Here is a 26,122-nt window from a genome sequence, read left to right as displayed (position 1 = left end):
AATGGTATTACAGGTGATAATTGGGGAAACTGTCTTGATAATGGGTGAGAAAGTTCAAAGACTTGTTAAGTCCTTGTCGGTAAGTGTCGAATTTTAACATGAATGACAGTTCAGAGGATTCCCTTTCAAGTGCAGATGTAAAAGGTCTTTGTAGCAGAATGCAGGTGGCTAAGTCATTTAGAGAGTGTCCTTTCTGGTTAAAGTGGCAAGAAACTGTTTTCTCTTTGTGATCTTGTCTAATATCTGTTTTGTGGGCATTAATCCTTTGGCGAAGTGTCTGAGATGTTTGTCCAATGTACATAGCAGACGGACACTTTCGGCACATGATAGCGTAGATTATATTTCTGGATGCGCAGGAATATGTGTTCTTGATCTTATAACTCACTTGGTTAGGTCCAATAATGGTATCAGCAGAATGAATATGTGGACAAAGCTGGCAACGGGGTTTGTTGCAAGGGAAGGTACCAGGGTTGGTATTAGTGTGGTATGTCCTGTGGTGGTTGGTAAGAATCATCTTGAGGTTAGGTGGTTGTCTATAGGAGACTATGGGTCTGTCTCCCAGAGCCTCTTTGAGTATGGTATCCTGTTCCAATATAGGCTGTAGTTTCTTGATAATGTGTTGGACAGGTTTAAGTTGGGGGTTGTAGGTGATGACAAGTGGTGTTCTATTGTTGGTTTTCTTGGGTCTGTCTTGAAGTAGATGGTTTCTAGGTATTCGTCTGGCTCTTTCAATTTGCTTTTTTGTTTCTCTGGGTGGGTAGTTGAGATTTATAAATGCTTGGTAGAGATCCTGAAGCTTCTGATCTCTGTCAGTGGGGTTAGAGCAGATGCGGTTGTATCGAAGGGCTTGGCTATAGACGATGGATCGTGTGGTGTGTTCTGGATGGGAGCTGGATGCATGTAGGTAACTGTATGAGTCAGTGGGTTTTCTGTAGAGAGTGGTGTCTAATTTTCCATTGTTGATTTGTACGGTGGTGTCCAGGAAGTGGATCTCTCGTGTAGAATGGTCCAGGCTGAGGTTGATGGTGGGGTGTAGGTTGTTGAAATCTCTGTGGAATATCTCCAGTGTTTCTTGGCCATGTGTCCAGATCATAAAGATGTCATCGATGTACCGTAGGTAGAGGAGGGTGAAAGGGGACGGGAGTTGAGGAAACGTTGTTCTAGGTCAGCCATAAAGATGTTAGCATACTGTGGGGCCATGCGTGTACCCATGGCTGTGCCGCTGATCTGGAGGTATAAGTTGTTCTCAAACCGGAAATAATTGTGGGTGAGAACAAAGTTACATAGGTCTGCTATCAGGTTGGCAGTAGTGTCCTCTGGGATAGTGTTTCTAATTGCTTGTAATCCGTCTTCATGTGGGATGTTGGTATATAGAGCTTCTACATCCATGGTGGCAAGGATGGTATTATTGGGGAGGTTATCGATGTTTTGTAATTTCCTTAGGAAGTCAGTAGTGTCTCGGAGATAGCTGGGGGTATTGGTTACGAAGGGTTTGAGAAGAGTGTCTACATAGCTGGATAGACCAGTAGTGAGCGTGCCAATACCAGAGATGATGGGACGTCCGGGGTGCCCAGGTTTATGGATCTTGGGAAGTAGATAGAACAATCCTGGTCGGGGGTCAGAAGGTGATTCTGTGAGGATTTGTTCCCGAGTAGCTGTGGGGAGGCTTTTAAGGAGACAGTGTAGTTTCTTTGGTAGTCCAAGGTGGGATCAGAGGGGAGAGGTTTGTAAAATGTGGTGTTCGAGAGTTGTCTGGTTGCCTCCTGGTTATAGTCGGCCTTATTCATAATGACCACAGCACCCCCTTTGTCAGCTGGTTTGATTACAATGTCCAGGTTGTTTTTGAGACTCTGGATGGCATGGTGTTCAGCGCGGCTAAGATTGTGTGTCGCTTGTTGTCGTTTGTGAATAATGTCAGTCTGTGCGTTGTTGCGGAAGCTGTGTATATAGAAATCCAGATTGTAATTCCGACCGTCAGGGGGAGTCCATATAGAATTATTTTTCCTTTGGTGTTGGTAGGGGGGATCTGGTAGGTCAGATTGATGTTCAGTGGTGGTTTGGAAATATTCTCGGAGACGGAGGCGGCGAAAAAAAGCCTCAAGGTCACCACAAAATTGTATCCAGTTTGTGGGGGACGTGGGGCAGAAAGAGAGACCCCGGGACAAGACAGACTCTTCTGCTGGATTGAGTTTGTAGCTGGAGAGGTTAACAATATTATCCGGTGGGTTGAGGCAGTTGCTGTTGTAGCCAGTGGTATGGAGCAGGTTAGAAAATTTATTGTCTTTTCTTTGTTGTAGGGAATAGAAGTGTGTATAGTAGATTTCTTGTCTGGTGGAACAAAAGTCTTGCAAGGTGTCAGTCGGTGTGGATGTTTGTCTTGAGATGAGACGATCTAAGTTAGAAATGTCATTCTTGATGGTTTTCTGTTTCTTGTATAAAATACTTATCAGGTGGTTTCTTAATTTCTTGGATAGTGTGAGGCAGAGTCTTTCACTGTAGTCAGTGAAGTATGTTGATCTTAGTGGATTGTTCACTTTCAGTCCTTTGGGTACGATGTCCATTTTCTTGCACTTGGATAGAAAGATGATGTCTGTCTGTATCTGTGCGAGTTTCTTCATATGGTTGATGGATTTCCATTCCAAACGGCTAAATGTAGTGCCTTGCATGTAGAATAGTGATAGAAATGTAGCCGTGTTAGTCTGGGGTAGTTGAAGCAAAATGCAGGACAATGTAGCACTTTAAAGACTAACAAGATGGTTTATTAGATGATGAGCTTTCGTGGGCCAGACCCACTTCCTCAGATCAAATAGTGGAAGAAAGTAGTCACAACCATATATACCAAAGGATACAATTTAAAAAAATGAACAAATATGAAAAGGACAAATCACATTGCAGAACAGAAGGAGGATGCGGGGGGGTGGGAAGGGGGAGGAAGGAAGGTAAGTGTCTGTGAATTGCTGATATTAAAGGTAGGGAGAGTGGGATGTTTGTGAGTTAATGGTATTACAGGTGATAATTGGGGAAACTGTCTTGATAATGGGTGAGAAAGTTCAAAGACTTGTTAAGTCCTTGTCGGTAAGTGTCGAATTTTAACATGAATGACAGTTCAGAGGATTCCCTTTCAAGTGCAGATGTAAAAGGTCTTTGTAGCAGAATGCAGGTGGCTAAGTCATTTAGAGAGTGTCCTTTCTGGTTAAAGTGGCAAGAAACTGTTTTCTCTTTGTGATCTTGTCTAATATCTGTTTTGTGGGCATTAATCCTTTGGCGAAGTGTCTGAGATGTTTGTCCAATGTACATAGCAGACGGACACTTTCGGCACATGATAGCGTAGATTATATTTCTGGATGCGCAGGAATATGTGTTCTTGATCTTATAACTCACTTGGTTAGGTCCAATAATGGTATCAGCAGAATGAATATGTGGACAAAGCTGGCAACGGGGTTTGTTGCAAGGGAAGGTACCAGGGTTGGTATTAGTGTGGTATGTCCTGTGGTGGTTGGTAAGAATCATCTTGAGGTTAGGTGGTTGTCTATAGGAGACTATGGGTCTGTCTCCCAGAGCCTCTTTGAGTATGGTATCCTGTTCCAATATAGGCTGTAGTTTCTTGATAATGTGTTGGACAGGTTTAAGTTGGGGGTTGTAGGTGATGACAAGTGGTGTTCTATTGTTGGTTTTCTTGGGTCTGTCTTGAAGTAGATGGTTTCTAGGTATTCGTCTGGCTCTTTCAATTTGCTTTTTTGTTTCTCTGGGTGGGTAGTTGAGATTTATAAATGCTTGGTAGAGATCCTGAAGCTTCTGATCTCTGTCAGTGGATTGTTCTATCTACTTCTATCTACTTCCCAAGATCCATAAACCTGGGCACCCCGGACGTCCCATCATCTCTGGTATTGGCACGCTCACTACTGGTCTATCCAGCTATGTAGACACTCTTCTCAAACCCTTCGTAACCAATACCCCCAGCTATCTCCGAGACACTACTGACTTCCTAAGGAAATTACAAAACATCGATAACCTCCCCAATAATACCATCCTTGCCACCATGGATGTAGAAGCTCTATATACCAACATCCCACATGAAGACGGATTACAAGCAATTAGAAACACTATCCCAGAGGACACTACTGCCAACCTGATAGCAGACCTATGTAACTTTGTTCTCACCCACAATTATTTCCGGTTTGAGAACAACTTATACCTCCAGATCAGCGGCACAGCCATGGGTACACGCATGGCCCCACAGTATGCTAACATCTTTATGGCTGACCTAGAACAACGTTTCCTCAACTCCCGTCCCCTTTCACCCCTCCTCTACCTACGGTACATCGATGACATCTTTATGATCTGGACACATGGCCAAGAAACACTGGAGATATTCCACAGAGATTTCAACAACCTACACCCCACCATCAACCTCAGCCTGGACCATTCTACACGAGAGATCCACTTCCTGGACACCACCGTACAAATCAACAATGGAAAATTAGACACCACTCTCTACAGAAAACCCACTGACTCATACAGTTACCTACATGCATCCAGCTCCCATCCAGAACACACCACACGATCCATCGTCTATAGCCAAGCCCTTCGATACAACCGCATCTGCTCTAACCCCACTGACAGAGATCAGAAGCTTCAGGATCTCTACCAAGCATTTATAAATCTCAACTACCCACCCAGAGAAACAAAAAAGCAAATTGAAAGAGCCAGACGAATACCTAGAAACCATCTACTTCAAGACAGACCCAAGAAAACCAACAATAGAACACCACTTGTCATCACCTACAACCCCCAACTTAAACCTGTCCAACACATTATCAAGAAACTACAGCCTATATTGGAACAGGATACCATACTCAAAGAGGCTCTGGGAGACAGACCCATAGTCTCCTATAGACAACCACCTAACCTCAAGATGATTCTTACCAACCACCACAGGACATACCACACTAATACCAACCCTGGTACCTTCCCTTGCAACAAACCCCGTTGCCAGCTTTGTCCACATATTCATTCTGCTGATACCATTATTGGACCTAACCAAGTGAGTTATAAGATCAAGAACACATATTCCTGCGCATCCAGAAATATAATCTACGCTATCATGTGCCGAAAGTGTCCGTCTGCTATGTACATTGGACAAACATCTCAGACACTTCGCCAAAGGATTAATGCCCACAAAACAGATATTAGACAAGATCACAAAGAGAAAACAGTTTCTTGCCACTTTAACCAGAAAGGACACTCTCTAAATGACTTAGCCACCTGCATTCTGCTACAAAGACCTTTTACATCTGCACTTGAAAGGGAATCCTCTGAACTGTCATTCATGTTAAAATTCGACACTTACCGACAAGGACTTAACAAGTCTTTGAACTTTCTCACCCATTATCAAGACAGTTTCCCCAATTATCACCTGTAATACCATTAACTCACAAACATCCCACTCTCCCTACCTTTAATATCAGCAATTCACAGACACTTACCTTCCTTCCTCCCCCTTCCCACCCCCCCGCATCCTCCTTCTGTTCTGCAATGTGATTTGTCCTTTTCATATTTGTTCATTTTTTTAAATTGTATCCTTTGGTATATATGGTTGTGACTACTTTCTTCCACTATTTGATCTGAGGAAGTGGGTCTGGCCCACGAAAGCTCATCATCTAATAAACCATCTTGTTAGTCTTTAAAGTGCTACATTGTCCTGCATTTTGCTTCAACTACCCCAGACTAACACGGCTACATTTCTATGGTTATTCCAGGGCTGCCTACCGTGTCTAGCTTGGGCCAGTGGGCGGCTGCAGTAGGGCCGCCCGTTTGTGTCTAGCATGCGCGGGTTCAGAACTGGCCCTCTGCACCAGGAAACCTGGGAATCCCTCTAGCAACGACACAGGCGGGCCCAGTGCCTGTTGTTTTAGACATGTAACATGCTGCAGAATCCCCGTGGCAGCTGGTTCGCAATCCGTTCTGGCTGCGAGACGAGGCTCCTCTATTCTCAGCTCTGGGGCCGAGTACAAACAATGCCGCAGTTAATTGTGCCCCACCCCTCTCCGAGTGCCAAGAGCTGCCTCCGCCCATGAGAGCTAACCCTCCTGCCTGCAGAAGCTACCTCTGTCCAGCTGGATGCCTGGGATGTGCCCTGGCCCACATCCTAGGGGTGCAGAAGGGGCGTGCCCTGCGGTGGTCACTCTGGGCTGCGTTTTAAGAAACGCGAGAAACAAACCAGCCCCCATCTTGTAATTTCAGCTTAAAAAAATCTTCCAGCTGGCCCACGCCAGTAATCTCCCCCTGCCCCGGCAGGGAGAAACCCAAGCCCTCATGCGTGACAGGTATCGTACTGCCAGCCTGGCCCCGCCCACACGCCACCCCCAGAACATGCTCCAGGGCTGGGGAGACTGGAGCCGTGGGTCACCCGCCCTCCCCGTGATGCTGGGGGGAGTGGCTTGGCTCCCATGGGAGGCAGGGCCTGTGCAGAAGGGGTGGGGCTAGGGGCAGGGCTGAGGGTGCCCTACTTTCACTCAGCACCCATGGTACCTCCAGCCTTCTCGTGCTATTCTGAGTTGCAAATTAGCAGCAACCAGGAATAAGTCCTTTTGCTTAAACCAACCTCCCCCCGCCCCCTGCTCCCCTTTTACAATCAAAATGGAGGGGGGTGCCGGGAGGGAAGAGGAGGGGAGGACCGGCCCCTTTGGAGACGGGACAGCCTGTGAGGGTAGCGGAGCTTCTGAGCTTGGAAAGCTGCCTTTGAGTGCATGGCCATCGTTTGGATGTTACCCAGAATCCAGCGCCTCCCTGGCTCTTGTGGGACCCAGTTTGGGAGTGTGTGTCGCATTCATGGTCACAGCCTCGCTGCTGTTTTTGCATGGCTATAGCTGTCAGGCAATCCATGCAATGGCTCCCTTGCTGATTTCGCCAGCTCGGGAACAGCTGAGTTTATGTTGTGAGACTGTTGAAACGAGGCTTTATTCTCGCTGCGTTCAAGCAGCGGCAGTTCTGACATCAAGCAAAGGCAGAGTACTTTTATTAAAATAGATACGTGTGGCCTGATTGTCGGCTGGTCTTAATCGCTGTGGCTATACTGACAAGTCGCAAAGCAGCCGTGTGAGTCAGTATGTGCAAAAACAACAAGGAGTCCTGTGGCACCTTAGGGACTAGCAAATGTTTCATGACCTTTTGGGAGTAAAACCCACTTCAGCAGATGAGCTGGAGTGGAAATTCCAGAATTCAGAGTCTATATAACAGCAAAAGCAATTACCTGTCAGTTGTAGGACCCGTGTTAATGATGCTAATTGAGTCAGGCTGGAAGTGTCCCATTCATAACTTTTGATGTGTAACTGTGAATATCAAAGTTAGGGGAAATTGCCTTTGTATTGCATTAACCAGTTACTGCATATTTTCTACTGTGATCTATGCCAGTGGTGTGCAACATTTTTTCAACCACAGCCCCCATATTTTATTGTACTCGTGTCACGACCCCCAGGGTAACTTGAGCAGCGCGGTGCGGCGCTTATATCCAGGCGGGCGGGGCGGGGCTGGGCCCGGCCATTGGCAGCCCCGCAGCGCGGCACTTAGATCTGACTGGCCAGGGCTTACACCCACTACCATGGTGACCCCCCAGGAAAACATCCACGACCCCCTTGGGGGTTGCCCACCACTGATCTATGCCATCAAGTGCCAGCAATGCCCTTCTGCCATGTACATTGGCCATACCGAACAGTCTCTGTGACAAAGGATTAATGGACAAAAATCAGACCTTAGGACTGGTCACACACGTAAACCTGGGGCGGAATATTTTAACCTCCTTGGTCATTCAATCACAGATTTAAAAATGGCCATTTCTTCTACAAAGGAATTTTATCACCCAATTACAAAGGGAGACTGCTGATCTGGAATTCATTTACATATTCGACACTATCACCTTGGCCTTGAATAAAGATATTATCTAGTTAACGCACTGCAAAGGCAATTTCCCATGCCGTTGATACTCACATTAGCCTTTGTCAAGGGCGACATTAGAAACAGAAGAACGTAATTTTTAAACTCAGCGGCATTCAGCAGGAGCCTTCAGAAAGGAGCCGGAGGGGTTTCCGGGGTACTGAGCAGCGCGGGTGATTGTTAATAGCCAAGATGGCTGCTCTTTTGCTGCCCTTACAGCCCTCCTTCCGAACAGCACCCGATCTCACCTGCGCCGTGCACGGCAGCGCCTGAACCAACGGCCAGTGGTGCTGCCATCACGCGTCAGTTTCTAGCTTTTCTTGCAAGCCGTGTCCCGCCGAGCCAGCCCTGTGAGACCGAGGCTGGATTTGCCAGAGCTGTAACGGTTATCGATGGAATGTCCATGCGCTAGCGGGTTCTGACCGCCTCCCCTCCCCCGACGTCAGAGTCCCTCCCCCGAGCTTTGCCCACACTGCATGTGCTGTGTCCTCGGCCTGTGCTGAAAGCCCGTTTTATGTCACTTAAATCTCATTTTTTGAGGAATAACGGAACTTGCGCAAAAGGGTTTTTTTCCCGACAAATGGCCCTGTCTACACTGGGCTTTTTATCGCAAAAACCTCTTCCGCAAAAAGGATCAGAAGATATGCAAATGAGAGCATGAGATATGCAAATGAGCACTTCATTAGCATTTCCTCTTCTGCAAAAAAACGTGCAATGTAGACGTAGCCATAATGAGCATGCGCAAAACCTCATGAGTGCATGTGAATCTACCTGTCAGTCCCAGATCTGGCTACGGTGGATGCCAACATCCAGATTCTTGCTGCGGGCCACAAAAACATGGCATGCGTGGCCAAATTTCCATGGCTCGCTCCCAGTAAGAGCTGGGGGAACGTTGGGCTTTGAAAACACCCGGCCACCGTGAAGTTTCGTTTATCTCTTCTGAAAGGCCTCAGAGGGGTCGCCGTGTTACTCTGTAACTTTGGGGGAAAAAAGTAATCCTGTGGCACCTTCAGGGCTAACCAAAACATATAGACGGTATCCTGCGCTTTCGTGGGCAAAACCCACTTCCTCAGATGGGCCTCTGAGGAAGTGGGTTTTGCCCACGAAAGCACATGATACTGTCTATATGTTTTGAAGTTTCAGGGGTAGCCGAGTTAGTCTGTTACAGAAAAAACCAACAAACGGTCTGCTAGCACTTTATAGGCTAACAAAACATGTAGATGGTATCACAAGCTTTCGCGAGCACAGCCCGCTTCTTCAGATGACTGGAGTTATAAGTTTAGGATGTGCACACCCAAAATAAATAGGAGAAGGGAAGGGGACGGGGGATGGGAAAAAAAGAGAGCGGTGAGTGGGGTGGGAGACAGGGAGCTAGAGAGAATCAGTAAGTATCTGAAGATTGGGTAGTTAAAACGAAGCAGATAAGAAATCATTTTGGTTAGCCTCGAAGGTGCCGCAGGACTGCTCATTGCTTTCTTCTGAAAGGGTCATTTTTAATTCAAACAGACACACACAAGAAACCTGAGTAGTCTGCCACCTTTGCCGGAGTTTCCTTTTGCACACACTTCCCTCAGCGGAGGAAAACGGCTCTTCCTTTAGCTAGAGCTAAGCTAACAAATAGCCCGCTTTTTTTTTTTTTTTTAATCTAAAATTGCCTGTTTCTGTCCAAATCCATCCCAGCTGTTCACTATTGATCTGAAACCGCTTCTAATCGGGGTTTCTTTCTCCTTCTCCCATTAGTATGAATTCAAAGCAAAGAATATCAAGAAGAAGAAAGTGAGCATCGTCGTGTCTGTGGATGGGGTGAAAGTGATTCTGCGCAAGAAGCAGAAGGTGAGACTACACACCCAACGCCTCTAAGAGGGTAGCCATGGCAGGAGCAGAGCCTAGAGTCCAGCAAACCCAGTATCCTTCTGACAATGGCCGGGGTGAACTGCTTCAGAGAAAGCTGTAAGATCCTCGCTGTCAGCAGCTGTGGGATAATCCGGCTGCCACATTAGGTCTCATCCTAATCTCCAGGAGTTGGAAATAGGTTTAAATGCCGAAGCACAAGGATTTAATAACCCTGCCAAAATCTATGTAATTATGAAAACTGCAGCTACTCTGCTCTCTGTATAAATGTCCAGTCCCTTTTTGTCTCTTGTGAAGTTGCGGCCTCATTTGGCTGCCGTCGGTGTGTTTGTTTCCGACAAAGGAGCTTTTTGTATGTGGTGTGAAGATCGGCCAGGAAGCGAGAAGGGCACTGGGAGGGATTTGGAATCTGGACTTTAGCGCCTTAGTGGGAAATTCCGACCAGTGAAAGATTCTGTGACGCCAAAATCAGATTCATTTTTCAACCCGCTGTTCCTCAGGGCCAGTGTTGTGTCCACATGCGAGAGCTGCTCACCGTGGTTCAGAGGGAGCGCGATTTTGATGAAAAATGACTTTTCTTGAAAGAAATTTCTACCCCCCTCCAAAATAAAAGAAATTCCTTCCCTCAATGTTCCATCAGAAACAATTGACTGAAAAAAAGTGTTGACAGTTGAAACGGGGAGTGGTTTGGTTTGGTGTTTCCTTTTTCCAGAAAGTAAACCATTTTCACGGGAAGTTTCACCAAAAATTATTTAAAAAAAATTCCCATCAAAAATAATTAGCTGGGTTTTGACCAGCTCTGCTAAGCGCCTCACATACACTGATACCTTAAAGCAGGGGCAGGGAATAACAAGTCCAGGGGCCACATTCGACCCTGGCTTTCCTGGATCCGGACCCCGAGGCTTAGGGATCCCCACACTGGGGAGCCCGTGCTAGCGCTCCTGCCCCCTGCCACTCACCCACAGGGCTGGAGCACCCAAAATCTACTAGCCTGGGTCCCCAAGACGTTGGTGTGCGAGGGGAATGTGAGGAGTGTCTATTTCCTTCTCAGTCGGGGGGCTCTCACTTTGCTTCTCGCTTGTGTGTGGCCCCCGACTGATTTTTCTGTGGGTCAATGACCCCCGACCCAAAACAGGTTCCCCACCTCTGCCTTAAATGGCTAATCCTCCACACCCCAGGAGGGTGGGATTTACTGTTATCCCCATTTCACAGATGGGGAACTGAGGCATCTGTGTGGCTCAGCTGGGAATGGCCGCCAAATCTGCTAACCCTGAGTCAGTCCAGTGTCTTCAGCGCTGAACTCCCCTTTCCCTGCCTGTGTGAGAGCAGACTTCTAGCTCAGGGGTGGGTGATAAATTTTGCCCAGGGGCCACTTCAAAAATTTTTGAAGTAGCCCCGGGACAACCAGGAAGGGGCGGGGCCTAACCGGGAAGGGGCGAGGTTACCTCACCTCCAGACCATGGGAAAACCCCTTTCTGCCCCTTCCCACTAGGCACCCATGCCCTGGAAGAGGCTTGACATGCTCCCCCACCCCCATAGCCAATCAGAGGAGCATGTGGCACTTTGAAGTGGGCTCCTTGCAGGGCCGTGGAGGAGGGCACACAAAGCCTCCTCTGCTCTTTCCCCCATCCCTCGCCTGGTCTGCGAGTAGGGCGGGGGCAGAGCAGAGAAGGCCCCCGCCGCCACATCCTAATTGGCTTGGGGGTGGGGGAGCAGCAGGGCCTCGTGGGCCGGATCCAGCCTGCGGAGGCACTTTTGCCCACCCCTGTTCTAGCTCCTGCCCGGTTTTCAAGCTGTAGGGATCAGAAACGTGCACGGCTATCCGAAGCTGCAGCTTTTCTTCGGCTAACTGGCTGTCCATAAAATAGTCCAACCCTGGCCTACAATCTAGTGGAGGGAAAACCCCCCTGTTCTCCTTGGGTTGGCATGGCAATCGGGGCAGAGCTGCTTACTCCTGTCTTCTCTCCCCTGCTTACAGAGAAAAGAATGGGCGTGGGACGAGAGCAAGATGGTAGTGATGCACGATCCAGTCTACAGGTAGGCTGCGGGGGATTACGCCGGCTAGCTCTGCAGGCAATCCGTCAAATGTAATAAGATGCACGCCGCTTGGCTCCCGTGTGCCAAATTGCTGTCTAGCGACAGCTGTGCTTCCCAAAGGCCTGTGTTAAATGAACAAGGTGGCTGTGTTATTTAAGGAAGGAACGATGATATTTGGAGTATTCCTCTGCCCTTGAGGAAAATATTAGTTTCCCTCCAGGGACGGGTGAGGAGAGTTTCCAAGGCGCACGATGGGTATTTGTTTTATTCTTGCCCCTCTCTCTTCGGGCAGCCTTAAAGGAGACCCGTCTGTGCGCCCAAGGCAGCGGGTCATTTCAATAGATTCTCCAGAAGGGAGCTTGATTGTTACTAAAATAATCTGCAGAGAAGACGACTTGCTCATTACAGGGCTGAGCCCGTGTTCTTGCTAATTGCCCTGCTGGCGGATTCTAGGCGGAATTCAAAGGCAGAGACGGGGAAGGAGAAACACACGCCCGTCTCCCTCCTTTCCTCGGCAGTCAGCTGAAATCACTCAGCACGTTTGTACCCGGCGAAATAACCGTGGGGAATACAATGGACAAAAATTTGAAATGGAGGGGAAGGAGCCAGGGCTAGTAGGGGGTGGGGAGCTGCAAATCCCTTGAGCTGAGCAGGGTGGGGTGGAGAGAGAATTCAGCGTCCTTTGCAGAAGCATCCGGAAGGAAGCTGGCTTTTGTCGTGTACCATCTGCCTGTCATTAATGATAATGGGGCCGGGCACCCAACTGCGTCTTTCTGCCATTTGCTGCCTTGTGAGCTGGGACGGACCAGCCAGCGGCCTGTGATGTGGGTCATTGCTGAGTGTAAACTGGGCTGTGTTCCTGGACACGAGACCCCCCCGGCCCCAAACCTGCCCCTGCCCGGCAGGAGTCCTCTGTGTCCCTTCGGCGTCCTTGACGCTGGCTAGCCTGAGTCCTTCCTCTCGCGTCGAAAGGATTCCGGAGCCTTGGCCACCGCTTGGCAGAGCTCACAGGGCTGCGGGGGGCACAGGGAGGCCAGGGCCGTCCTTAGGCCTACGCAGCGTATGCAGCTGCACGGAGCACCTCTACATTTGCTCCTCTTCCCCGCCGGCCCCCATCCTCCTCCCCACCCCAGTCCTCTGCCCCCCACCCTCCGCCTGCCGGTCCTTAGTTCCACATAGTCTGCCTGTTCCCCCCTCCTTCCCCCAGCCTCCCCCTGCCCCCACAGCCCCGCCCTATGGAGTGGCTGCCCCCCGCAGGGGACGAAGGGTGCAGGTGCTCGGACGGTGAAGGGCACCAGGCATCTTCAAGCCGGCCCTGTTAGTGGCTGGAGGTTAGACGAGGAAGGGCTGTTTCCAAATGCAGGCTGCTCCTGCCCCCTTGGGTGGGATAGGAAGAGGTGCCCTGCGACTTCCTGGCTTGGATTTCACTGGGCTGCCTGCAGCTGAGCGGGCGCTAGGCACAGAACAGTATGGCTGGCTCTCTCCTTGTGGTGCGGCAGGAGACTAGGTTCACTGTCAGCAGCTAGGGCAGGGGTGGGCAAATACCGGCCCGTGGGCCAGAGCCGGTTCGCTTGGGTTAGCTCCTGGTAGGCCCCACTGCTGTATTTACCTGTACGGCCACAAGTACCACCAGTTGCTGCTCCCATTGGCTGCAGATTACCATTTCCGGCCAATGGGAGCTGCAGGAAGCAGTGTCCCAGTCCGCGCTGCTCCCATTGGCTGCAGATTACCATTTCCGGCCAATGGGAGCTGCAGGAAGCAGTGTCCCAGTCCGTGCTGCTCCCATTGGCCGGGAATGGTGCTCTGCAGCCAATGAGAGCTGCGATCGCTGGTATCTGCAGCTGTGCAGGTAAACATAGCAGTGGGGGAGCACCAATGACTAACCCTGGTGAACCGTCACCGTGTTATTGCCCACCCTGAGTTAGGGATATGTTTGGTCTCTCGAATGTAGCTTTTTAGCTGCTTCGCGGAAGCTCATAAGGGTTTGTACCTGCTCTAGAAAGAAGCAATTTGCCCTCAGACATGCAAAGTGCCACCGTACTAGCTGCTCTCTGGCCTTGATAGTTGAGAGGAAAGAGGAATCTCTCAGAAGGTGCTAGAACTAGAGATGTGGGAGTTTAACTGTGTAAACGGTTAACTGTTCCGCCTGGAGTTTGTCAGTTAATGTTCATGGCTACACACAGGCTCCCGCCCAGCTCTTGAGGAGCTGGCTGCCGCCCCATGCTGCTGCCTCTGATAGAGAGGCAGCAGTGTGGTGCAGAGGCAGGAGCCCGTACATACAGGGAGCTGGCTGAAAACCGGTTCCCAGGGAACCCACTGCTGCGATGCGTGTAATTGTGTAGGCACTGAAATTTGACAGGGTTACTCAATGACACGCTTTTTAACATCTCTAGCTAGAACCCATGTGGCTGTTCTGTTTTCCTTTTGCCCTGGGACCCTTTTGACGGGCTGCTCTGTGCTTGACCTTGACCTTGGACGGTTTGAGTCTCATTTTCTGTTGGCCAAGGTTTCTGCGTGCTTCCTGCCTCTGGTTATTCTGGGTCTTTTCTCACTAGAATCTTCTACGTGTCGCACGACTCGCAGGACCTGAAGATTTTCAGTTACATCGCAAGGGACGGTGCCAACAATGCGTTCAGATGCAATGTTTTCAAGTCCAAAAAGAAGGTGCGGTAGGTCGCTCGTGGCCACTAGCTTTTCAGAGGCCGGTTGTACCCATTGTAATGGTGCGGGTTACCCCGGGAGAACCCTCCTCCCTAATGGGTAGTTGGTGAGAGGGTGGCTTGCTGAGACGTTGTCCCAGATTTTACCCGTTTATGGCAGATACTGGACGACATCCGTATGCTCGTTAACTTGGGTTTAAATATCTCGTCGTCATGATCGAGCCATGCAGAAGTCAGAGTTTATCCAGGAGTAAAACTTGGTTGTCTGGGGAGACGCGGGACAAGGGGATGTAGATGTTCCTGTGCCGGGAAGTGGGAGTCCCCGCCGGGGGCAGCCGCCTTTCGAAATGAGACCCGGTTAGCGCTGTCCTAGTCCCCGTCGTCTGATGCCTCTTAAATGTCCCTGCCCCAGAGCAGCCCTATGAAGGCTCTTGGGGGCTGCATACTGATGAGTGTGCCTTTCAGGGGAGGGGGTGGCTCCGCAGACAGGCCCCGGCTCTGTTTTGGGGTGTGGAGGGGGGATCCCTGTCAGCAGAGCTGTGATGGGAGGCAGAGCCCCCCTTCCCCATATGCAAAGTAGCAGCTGTGTAGGGCACCTGAAAATTTGAGGCACTGCTGAGTCTTCATGTCCACCCACCCACCCACCTCTTCCTCTCCCTGCTCTGTGGCGCTGCCTCCTCCGGACAGGGTCTAGTTAACTTACATAAGAACGGCCGGACTGGGTCAGACCAAAGACCCATCTAGTCCTGTGCTCTAAAAGTCGCCCCTCCCTCCCCCACGGGCTGCCATCGGACACAGGGGCGCCAGTCGCCCAGTGCTGCATAGGGCCCCGTCGATCCTAAGGACGGCCCGGGAGCGGGCGGGTGGGGGGCGAAGGCAAGAGCAGGTGTCTCCTGGGAACCGTGGGGTTCTGCTCCGCGTTGCACCCTGTGGCGAAGCTCCTTCTCCAACGGGCTCTAACCTTCTGCTCCCCAGAGCCAGGCCATGCGGGTGGTGCGGACCGTGGGCCAGGCCTTCGAGGTGTGCCACAAGCTGAGCCTGCAGCACGCGCTGCAGAACGCGGACGGCCAGGCCGACGGCGCCAGCGACAAGTCTGCGGAAGAGCAGCCTCCAGAAGGTGACGCCGCTCCCCCTTGGGCAGAGCCCCCTCCCCTCGAGGGGGCCGGGGCGCAGGGTGGGGGTGACACTGGCGGTACAGCGTCTTGTTAGTGCTAACCCGGACCAGGGTGATGGGCCCAGCGGGGCTCGCGGACCAGAGACCGTGTGTTTTGCAGCCCCTGCTGCTCCTGCCCTTTCAGCGCAAGGACAGCAGAGCGCCTTCGAAACATCACCCCTGTGGAAACTGAGCCACCGAGAGGCTGAGGAATTGACCCAGTGCACGTGGGTGGGCACGCAGGAAAGGTTCCAATGCCCTCACAGCTAGGCTTCTTGTTTCTGTGGGTGGTGCACATGCCTCGGTGCACGTAACAAACTTTATTCCACACATGGATGGAAAAAATCCACACATGGATGGGGGAAAATTAGAGGGAACGTTGCTGATCTCTAGACCAGGCTTTCTCCAGGGCGTGTTTCCAGTCTTTTAACTTGGCTCCAACACGTGGAGGCGTCTTTAAAAAGAGCCCAATTATTCTTTAGTTCTCTCGTCTGTGCCAGCCCTGCCCAGTCGCTCAGTCTCCTGGCTCTAACATTTTGGGTTGTTCATTTATCGGACTCTCTCACTTGAAGTTCACCAGCAGGTGGGAGCCAAGAGAGTGGATGTTGACGATGCCGAGGTGGACTCCGATGACATCGGCCTCTCTGAGAGAGGGAGTGGGGAGCTGCCCTCCCCCGGGGGCGAGCGGGGCATGCTGAAATCCGGACAGATCTTCCCAGACAAGAGCTGTCAGGTGAGAGGTGGAGCTGGGGGGAATTGGACAGCGCTGCCCGTTTGCTGAGGTGATTCATTTGCCTCGGGGGCCTCGCGCGGGAGCGCTGCTCACAGAAACGCCAGTCACGGGGCCTTCGTCTCAGCATGTCCCCGGAAGGGAGCAGCCCGTCCCTCCAAGGCTTGCGATAGAGAGGCTGGGTCACCCCCGTCCTAGCTCTCCCCCTCCATGCCCGCTGGCCTGCAGGACACAGTGTTGAACTCACACGGGGGTGATGTTGCTCTGAGCCCCACATCCTAGAAACGGGAAACAGCCGGCGATTTCTTTCCATGAGCCCTTCCTGGCCGATTGCCCCGGCGTGGGAATTTAAATGCTCCTGTCGCTTGCAGAGCCGGGCCGAAAATGGCAGGTGAGACCTGGCAACGGGGCGCGTGGCATGGCCGTGCAAGGCAGGTATCCCCAGGGCTGGGTTTCCAAAGGTGAGCTGCCTGCTAGCCAGGGCTGGCCCCTCTGGGCACCTGCAGCCGCTCACGCCACACCACCCAGGCAGGAAACGAGACGAGTTTTAAATGCAGCTTCTTAGGGCCTCCCCCAGTGTGTTTGCAAGTGGAACCGGCTGGCCCTAGCTAGGGATGGAAAAGTGTAGGCGATTAGTCTGGGTCTGATGGGCCTTGGCTTATCAGGGAGTCGAGCTGACTACTCACATTCTCCCCTCCCCTTGCTACCTCTGTATCAGAGGCAGCAAGGGAGGGGGGGAAGCAGGAGCCAGTGCTGGGGCAGGGCCAGCTTAAAAGCCAGCTCCCCCCAGCACCATCTCTGCACTGCTGTTCCCTCCCCCGCCCCCCGATCACGTGCTGCTGCCTCTATCAGAGGCAGCAATGTCGGGGGAACCAGGGAGAGACTGCTCCAGCAGCAGACCCTGTCCATGGTGGCCTGGGCTAGCCACAGTAGCTGCTCCGCAGCAGCCTCTCCCCTTAGGGCCCCCTACGGAGAGGGGCTGCTGGACCCGGCATGAGCCGGGACTGAGCCAGTCCAGCTCGGGCCAGGTCCAGGAGCGACCCCCACTGCGGCTCTGCAGTTTAAATGTATTCGGAGCCGGGCTGCCTGCATTTAAACTGCAGAGCCGCAGCAGGCGTAGCTCCTTATCGGCTGCCCGGTTACTCGATTATCCGCCCCTTCACGTCCTCGGCCCTAGCTCCCTGCTCTGCCCCAGGACGCAGCGGGGGGTGGAGAGTGGCTGCAGACTGGCAAAATCGTCCTCTCTCCGCAGCGGGTCCCTTTTCTCTCCTGCGGGAATGGGATTTTGTTCGACACCCTTGACTTGCAGGCATTTGCCAGAGGCGCTGCGGGATCCCGCGTGGCAAGGGAGGGACGGCAGCGCCCCGGCTCCCGCAAGGGTGCCCCAGAGCAGGGAGGAGCCGTCTCTTACCCCGCCGCAAGCCGACGGCTGTGGTTCTCTGGCCAGTGATGGTCTCCCCGCTAAGCCTTGGTTTCCTAGTGTTGTTTGGGGGGTCCCTGAGGTTAGAGCGATTTTGGAGGCTGGGTCCAGAGAGCCGAGGGTCTCTTGAAGAGTCAGCCACTCCGCGGTGTGTTCACGAGGGCTGGGTAGGGCGGCGAAGCCTGAGAGCGTTAGGACGGGATGCTTAAATTTAAACCAGGGATGAAGTGAGGGAGCAAGCGACACTCCTGTGAGTTCAGAGACTGCCTGGCACAAGGGGGGAGTCACCTCCACTCCCCGACGAGCTAGTCCGGCAGCTTTGAAATGACTCTGCCGTGTCATTTGAATTCCCAGGGATCTGACGGGGGTGGGGTGTGGGCCTCTGGTTTACTGGAGGGGAAGGAAGCCTGTTTGGCTGGATTATTAAGGCGTCATGTTCCCTGGAAGCAGAGGGCTTGGGGAGCCGCCCAGGAGAGATTCAGGTGCCGCCCAGCTGATGAGCGCAGCGCCCAACGCCAGCAGCCTGTGTTTCTGCTGGCGGTGCACATCCGCACATGCCTCCGTGCACAGAACAAACTTTATTCCATCCATGGATGGAAAACATTCCTCCCGTGAAGGGTGTGCGCCTGCAGTGTTTTAATATGCTAACGAATCGGGCTCGAATCCTTTGGCAAGCATTCACTTTAATGGCGGCCAACTTTTAAAAGAGCAAAATTCCCAGGGTCTGCATGTGATTCTGGGCTGCTGGAGGAGTGTTTTGGAGACTCCCATTGAGTATTTGCCGGGCGACTCGAGCCCCTTCCTGCACTAGGTCCCAGCAGGGGAAGGTACCCGGGGAAGTAAACCCTGCGTTCCCGTTGTGAGTGCCGCATCCACACGGGCACAGGGATGTTACTCGTTACGAGCCATTTTAAAACTGGCTGGAGCCAGGAGAGCCTGCGCGTGCCCCTGGACCGCGCCGAACGCCAGCGCGTTGTCCGTCTGACTCAAGGCCTGGCCTCCGCCGGGGGTCTCAGCGCCCGTGCGAGCCCCTCGCTGCAGGTGGGCAAAGCTGTGTTCAGCGGCCGTGTCCGGGGGCAGGGCCGGGGGGGCGAGCTGCACCGTGCTGAGGGCTGCTTTGCCTCTCGCCGCCGGCCGAGCTGAGAACGGCTCAGCTCGTGTCACTGAGCCGGCTCCTTTGTGCCTAGGAGGCCGAAACCTGTTCCCTCTACCCGTCCGCGTCCCAGCAACTGCGGAGTCCCAGCAGCCCCTGCTCCTCCGCCTCAGCAACCCCCCTGGCTTCTCAGCACTGCCTGCAGCTCCTCCAGCACCAGCTCCTGCAGCAGCAGACGCAGACGCAGGTGGCTGTGGCACAGGTGAGGGGCTGCGCGTGCCTGCCCAGACCTCCGGGGGGTGGGGGAGGGGAGGAAAGCGGAGGTGTGGGGGGAGGATCGCACGAGGGACGCAGGACACAGCGACGCTCTAGTGTGACAGCCCGAGCACTTCACCGACCTTCCCCTCCTCGGCTCGCCGGCCCTTTCACCACGTGCGATATACAGGGAAACTGAGGCACGCCTCCGGCACCAAAGAAAAAAGGGTCCGTGTCAGAGGTGTGTCTAGAACTCAGCCTGGCCAACTGCTGTACCTGTTAGACCATCCTCCCTGTGCCTGGGGACTGCTGGTTTATAATCCAGCCACTGCTTGGTAGGCGCTACCTGCCTTCCGGCATCTACTGGCTGGTGATGCTACAGGTTGGACCTCCCTGGTCCGGCATCCTCCTGACCTGACCAGTCCCGAACGAGGGAATTTTCTGGACTTGGGGAGACCCCAGGCCCCCAGCCCTCCTCCACTCCACGTATGGCCCAGCTGACTCTCTGTGCTTGGCCCGGCTGGGCTGCTGGACCTCGCCAGACACAAGCCCCCCTACTGCAGCTCCATCCAGCGCCCCTACCACTGCCCCCCCCACCTCTGGCCCCTACCATCCACCATGCTGCTGGCCTCAGCTAGCCCTCCTACTGCTGGCCCCGCTCCTGCCAGCTCCGGCCCCACGGCTCTCCTGCCGGGGCACGGGTGTTGCCGGAGCAGAGGCCCCGTTTAGGGAAGTGCGACCCGTAGTTCTAAACCACCACGCTGGGGGCTGCCCTGCCATGGCCCGATGGGGGGAGGGGATAGAGTTGGCTCAGGGGGCGGGTCCCGGCTCCTGCCTTTGCGTCGCTTTTCCACGTGGCCTCCGGAATTCCAGGCTGCTGGGAAGTTTCCTTGGGGATTTTCTTCCCTTCTGTAGAGGAGGGAAGGGGAGATTGGCTGCAGGGCTGGACCCTCGTTCCCGCACAGCCGTGCGGCCAAAGCATCTGCCTGGGGCTCCCACGGGGCCTGGCGTTTAGGGGGCCAGCTGAGCGGCTCTGAGGGGACTTGAATCCTGCCTGCAGACGTGGTCGCCTCGTCTCCAGAAAGATAGCTCGGCCTTGGAAAAGGTTGAGAACAGGGCAACAAAAGGGATGAGGGGTTTGGAACGGCTGCCGTGTGACGAGAGATTTAAAAGGGGGACTTTTCAGCTTAGAAAAGAGGAGGCGAAGGGGGGATAGGACGCAGGTCTATCAAGTTTTGACTGGTGTGGAGAAAGTGAATAAAGTCGAGTCGTTTACTCCTTCCAGGAACACAAGAACTGGGGGTCACCACATGAAACGAATAGGTAGCAGGTTTAAAACAAACAAAGGGGAATTTTTTCTTCACGCAGCACAATCTGTGGAACTCCTCGCCAGAGGAGGCTGTGAAGACCAGGACATTAACAGGGTTCAGAGAAGAACTAGATGGAGGACAGGTCCATCAATGGCTCTTAGCCAGAACGGGTCCCTGGCCTCTGTTTGCTGGAAGCTGGGAATGGACGGCAGGAGAGGGATCACTTGATGATTCCCTGTTCTGTTCGTTCCCTCTGAGGCACCTGGCGCTGGCCACCGTGGGCAGGCAGGACACTGGGAGGCATGGACCTTTGGTCTGACCCAGTCTGGCCGTTCTTATGAGTGGGCCTGGGCTGCCAGAGAGCGAGGGGAGACCTGAGGAGGAAGGGAAGCGAGTTTGGCGAGATGCCAGCCGAGCCACGGCACCGTTGGCCTGCGGGCGCGAGAGAGATTCGCCGAGCAGGCTCCGGGGTGCGGGTCCGGGGGTTGCCCCGGAGCCGCTGCCGTATCCGCCTTTCCCCTGCAGGTGCAGCTGCTGAAAGACCAGCTGGCTGCGGAAACGGCCGCGCGCATCGAGGCCCAGGCCCGGGTGCGCCAGCTGCTGCTGACCAACCGCGACCTGCTGCAGCACGTCTCCCTGCTGGTGAAGCAGCTGAAGGAGCTGGAGATCAAGGTGCAGCTCCGGCAGCCAGGTGAGGAGGGGAGGGGAGGCCAGGGCAGCTCGACTCCTCCAGGCAGCTGGACACAGAGCCCCCCCCCAGCCCCATGCCCCTCCGGCCCAGCGGTCCCCTCAGTCTGTAACACGCCTGCCTCAGGCAGGGGGGCAGCTCACTGGAGAATGCCACCCCCCCCCCCCCGTGTCCCTCTGGTGCCGAGCAAGGCAGGAGGCCGCTCCGAGCTGCAGCAGCGGGGGGGAGGGATGACGTGGGGGCTGGCAGGTGCCCCCCAGGCCCTGCAATGCCAGGACGCTGCGCCCTGCGTTTGGGATGGAGCCAGACAGCCGGCGACAGGGGGGTGGGGCTGCCCCCGTTGTGTAGATGGGGGAACAGGCAGAGCTCAGGCCTCAGACAGGAGCAAACTCCAGCCCCCGGCCTCTCCATCCTAGGCCAAGCTCCATAACCAGGGCCAGGCCAGTCCCTCCGCTCCTGAGGCCTGAGACGCCCTCGGGCCTTCAGTGCTCGTGAGCAGCCCTGGGCTGGCAGCGGTGGAGACTGCCGGCCTCTGCGCTGCCGGCGCGCCCCATCCCAGCCAGGGCAGCTGACGGGCCGTTTGTTTTGTGCTGCACCCAGATGGCTGCTGCGAACTGAGACCCGACGCAACTCAGCTCATGGAACCTCTGGCCGGCACTGGGGGTGGGGGGCTGATGGCAAAGAGCCTGGAGGGAGGGGGGGACGTGCAGCCAGCTATCACCCCGGGCAGCCATCCTCGTCCCCCCTCTCTCCCGCAGCAGGAGTGGGCCTGGCTAGCGGGGGCTGGATACCCAGTTGGCTTTGGGCCATCGCTGCCATGGGCCCAGCTCCTGCTGGGTCTAGCCACTGACTCTCTCTGCCAGCAGAGGCCCGGCCCCCCCCCCCCCCACGCTGGCCCTGATCAGGCTCTGAGGGAGCCGTTGGGCCCGTGGCGGCCGCCAGCTGCTGCCTGTCGCCGTTTACCCGGCTGCGTCTCTTTGCCTTGGCAGTTGACCGATCCCTGCAGAACCTGTCCCTGGCTCAGTCCTTGTCTCTGAACCTGAAGAACCATTACAGCCTGGATATCAGCCTGCCCTCCGCCTCCACCCCGGCCAGCGTCCTGGGCAGCCCGCTGGCCCCCCGCACGCGGGACACCAGCGCCTCCTACCTCAACCTCCTGAGCCCGGAGAGAGGGAGGGGGCCTGCCGCCCTGGACGGGGACGAGCGGCCGGAGGGGCAGGACGGCCGGCGTGTGGAGGGCTCCGAGCTCAGCGACCAGGCCCTGCTCAACGGAGGCGGCCGGCAGCAGGCAGGCGACCCGGGCGGCAGGGCCGAGGGCGAAAGGTAGGTCGGGCTCCCCGTCCCCCTTTTCTGTGAGCCCTCCCCTGGCGCTGGCTGGTCCGTTGGGCGCCGGGGCCGTCGCAGGAGCCTGCATCCTGCGGGAAGAGGCTCGCGATGGAGAAAGGCAGGCGGAGGCCTCTGTGGCCCAAGCGGCTAGGCTCTCCCTGTGGTTCCCCACGGCTGGGGCCAACGGGAGTGGGACTCGGTCCCCTGCCTGCGTCCCTCACGCTGTCCCTGAGGGGCTGGGAGCGACCGGGGCTGGACGGGAGGGGCTGGGGGCTTGTGAGAAGGCAGCTGGCCTTGGTGATCTCTCGGGGCCGAGCCGGGCACCTCAGCCTGCCCTCGCTTGGACACGGCTGCCTCTCTGTCCTCCCCAGGTCGCAGCAGCCCATCCCCAAGCTCGACCCGCCCCCGCCCGTCCTGCGCAAGAGATCCAGCAAGACCTCCCCCAGCCTGGAGCTGGCTGCCAAGCCTGAGCTGCCGGCTCCTGCCACGCTGCCCAGCCCCAACGCCTCCAGCCTCACCAGCATCACCACCTGCTCCCTCACCAGCTTGGAGCTCGAGCCGGACGCCAGGCCGCCGGCCCCCAGCACGGAGCTCTTCCCCGCTCAGGCGGCGGGGCGCAAGGACAGGGCTGGCGAGAGCGGCCGGGCGTCCCCCGGGGCTGGCGCCTGCCGTCCCTGGGATGAGGCCGCTGCGCTCGGGGAGGCGGCTGGGCAGACGCCGGCGAGAGACGGGGAAGACGTGGCCTGCGCCATGGACAGCACCTTGCCGTTCTCCCCCGCCGGCACCGAAACACGCTTGCACATCAGCTTCTCGGAGGACGAGCTGCTGGAGAACGAGGTGGATGCCTCCCTGGGGCTCAGCAGGGTCCCTGCCTAGCCCCCGACTTCAGTGGCGAGCCGGGCAGGGGGCGTCCCTCCCCCGTGTTAGAATGTAGATTGGCGCCAGCGCCGGGGAACCAGCGTCCTTAGGCCTTAGCTCAGGAGCCGGACCCCTCCCCTGCGACACGTCGCAGCCGGCTGGTGCCCTCGCGCCATCCCTGACCGGCTGCCACGGGCTGGCCCAGTGCTCGGCTCTGGGCTGCAGACCCCGCTGTGCCTGGTTATCCCCGAGCCCCTCTTCTGTAGAGGCCCATGGCTGTGGGCCTCCTGTACAGCCCCCCGCGAGGTGTCCAATCCAGTGACCGAGAACGCAGCCAGGCCCTGCTCTGCTGCCGTGGCCCCCGTCACGCCCAGCGGCTGGGTCTGCCAGGCAGCGCCCTCCTCCACCCCATGGGCCCCACACTCCCGTCTGCACCCCTCCCACTGCTCGCCGGCCGCAGTGCCACGTGGGGAGATCTGGGTAGCGGCCGCGTAGGTGAGCGGCCAGAGCAGGAGATACCTGGGCACAGGAGGCGAGTCCGTTCCAGTCTGCTCCATGCTCCTTTGCCGATGAGCCCAGCTGGGGCCTCCCCCGCCACGTCCACATCCCTCTCCGGAGTCCCAGCCCCGGTGTCTGACGTGCGACGGGGTCCCCCAAGCTGTGCACTACGGGACTGGGCTGGGGGGGGGGCCTTAGATCCTGCCCAGCCAGCCCCCCCGAAGGAGAGACGATTCAGTGCAAACCCTCGGCTGCTCGAGTCCTGACCACTTGGCAATCGACTCGCGTTCGAGATTTGTCAGCTGCTTGAACAGGAGCCGGTGTCAAACTCTGGATCGCCCGGGCTGGGAGCGGCAGAGGGACTGGGGGTGCTGGCAGGCTGCTCTGGCTGCACAGGGGGGCTGGGCTGGAGGAGACCCCCAGAAGGTCTGTGACCCTGTGGGGACTGTCCCCGGGCTCTGGGGACAGAATCCAGTACAGGGCGTGGACCTGTGGGTCCCGTGGGTCTGCTCCCTGCTGGATAATGTGACAGCGGAGGGAGCAGTCACCGTGCGGCAGGGGGATAAATCGCTGGGTCCAGATGCATTCGGCCCCCGGTAGCAAGGCCGGAGAGGTCCCTGAATCCCCCAACAGGGGTTGGGACCGTCCCCCCTGGAAGCCCGGGCCTGGGGCTGATCCATTGACAGCCACGGGGCCCTTCCCCTGCACCCATGTCGTAGTCTGTGCCCCGGCACCTCCCTGCCTTGCTGCCCAGGTTGTGTGCACGTGCCGGAGCTGGGGGTCCTGCTGGGGACAGGAGAGGGGCTGACTGGGCCCGGGAGACTCTGCTCCGTGCCCGTCCCCTCACCTGCAGCTGCCTCACATGGCCGTAACTCTGCCGTTCCCCTGGCTGTTGGGTGGGAGGCCCCGGGTGCGGTTTGCCGCTGCTCAGCCTGGGCTGGCTCGGAAAGTGGGGACCGCACACCGGGAAGGGCCGAGGTGGCTTGTTAGCCTGGAAGACAGAGATCCCCCCCTCTCCCCCCCGACGCTGGCGTGTGGAAGAGCAACTGGGACTCAGTTCTCTGCCCAGGTGGTGAGTTCGGTGCCAACAGCTGCTGCGTTCGGAGCCAGGGGAGGGACGGGCGAGGTCTGTGCAGGTTGCCGGGAGATGGGTCGGGTTTTAGAAGAAAGTGAGATGGGGGGCGAGGGGTTGGGGGCTGCTCGCAAGGCGAATGCTGGGAACTCGGGGGGTGCTTAGCCGGGAAGGGGCGAGGCCTAGAGCTGTGTGTTGTGTGCAGGGTAGAGGAGACGGGGTGAGGTCCCTGGGCCTCTGCCCCCGAGGGATGGGGGAAAGCTGCTGCAGGTTGGGGGAAGGGCAGTGAGCGGGCTGGCTGGGCTGGAACGCGGAATCGGGCCTTGGCCTCGCATGGTCCCTCCTTAGGGCCGGCGTGAGACTCATGTGGCGCCGAGCCGGGCGCGGGCTGAGTGGGGGTGGGAGGAGGGCGAACGGGCTTGGGCGAGGCGTCCGGGACAGCAGAGGACTGAGAGTGGCAGCTGTTTCCTTGGCTCCGGAGGATGCATTTGCTCCCTTGTAGGGTCCCACTCGCCAGCGCATCCCGGGGTGGGGGGGAGACTCTCACTCGGGTATGGGGAGCCCAGCACCAGTGCGAGCACCACATGGGGGCTGGCCCGGGCCCCTCTGGCCTTTCAGGTGTCTCGATCCCAGCCGGGGGGTGAGGGGTCTGCCCTCCTGCCTTGTTTGCGGGGACCGTATGGGCGTGGGGAGGTGCCGACTCTGCCACTTGTCACCAAAGCCTCATCCCGCTACTGCTGGGGTGGGTCGGCCTGCCTGGGAACCCGCCAGCTGTGTGGGGAGGAAACAGACGTGCCGGTGCAGCGAGCTGGTGGAAGGGAAGGCCCCCTGCCCGCCCGGCGCTGGGGAATTGCCACGGACCGCCGCAGCCGGACAAGCTGCTGGGAGCCGGCGCTGTAATTACAGATTAGTTTTCCACTGGTGCACGTGCCTGGAGTATTTATTTTAAGTGCCACCGCCCCGAAGGCTCCTCCTTCCCCATGGGGCGCTTGGTGCTGGGCAGGGGGGCCCTGCCCGCTGGGACTCCGGCCCCAAGAAGCAACGACCCAGCCTCCCATCCCGCTGTAACCCCTCGGTGGCTACATGAGCCGCACGAGGCAGCGGGTAGGAAGCTGGGTACAAGCTCAGCGTGGCCAGGCCGTGGGCCCTGCAGCTGCTAGCACAGCCATTCGCGTCCCCTTTTCCTAGCCAGGGCCCGGCAGGGCGATGGCAGCAGGCAACTGGGGTGCCTCCTTGGCG

At 56.1% G+C, this 26,122-nt stretch overlaps 1 protein-coding gene across 3 annotated transcripts in view; it reads left to right on the top strand.

Annotated features, from left to right (window-relative positions):
- LOC102450481 (carboxyl-terminal PDZ ligand of neuronal nitric oxide synthase protein) overlaps positions 1-25,806 on the top strand; it is a 73,572-nt gene extending 47,766 nt beyond the window's left edge. For all 3 annotated transcript variants that reach the window (XM_075905420.2, XM_075905419.2, XM_075905421.2), the window contains 9 exons: positions 9,673-9,765; positions 11,762-11,820; positions 14,376-14,484; positions 15,456-15,597; positions 16,206-16,366; positions 18,971-19,138; positions 20,967-21,132; positions 22,119-22,452; positions 22,827-25,806. In XM_075905420.2, the coding sequence (XP_075761535.1) occupies positions 9,673-9,765; positions 11,762-11,820; positions 14,376-14,484; positions 15,456-15,597; positions 16,206-16,366; positions 18,971-19,138; positions 20,967-21,132; positions 22,119-22,452; positions 22,827-23,331 (1,737 nt within the window). In that variant the 3' untranslated portion in view covers positions 23,332-25,806. The remainder of the gene's footprint in view (positions 1-9,672; positions 9,766-11,761; positions 11,821-14,375; positions 14,485-15,455; positions 15,598-16,205; positions 16,367-18,970; positions 19,139-20,966; positions 21,133-22,118; positions 22,453-22,826) is intronic.
- Positions 25,807-26,122: the final 316 nt, after the last annotated feature.

This window comes from Pelodiscus sinensis, chromosome 23 (assembly GCF_052426305.1).
Source record: "Pelodiscus sinensis isolate ZL-2025 chromosome 23, ASM5242630v1, whole genome shotgun sequence".
NCBI lineage: Eukaryota > Metazoa > Chordata > Testudines > Trionychidae > Pelodiscus > Pelodiscus sinensis.
This window is presented reverse-complemented; position numbering and strand designations above follow the sequence as displayed.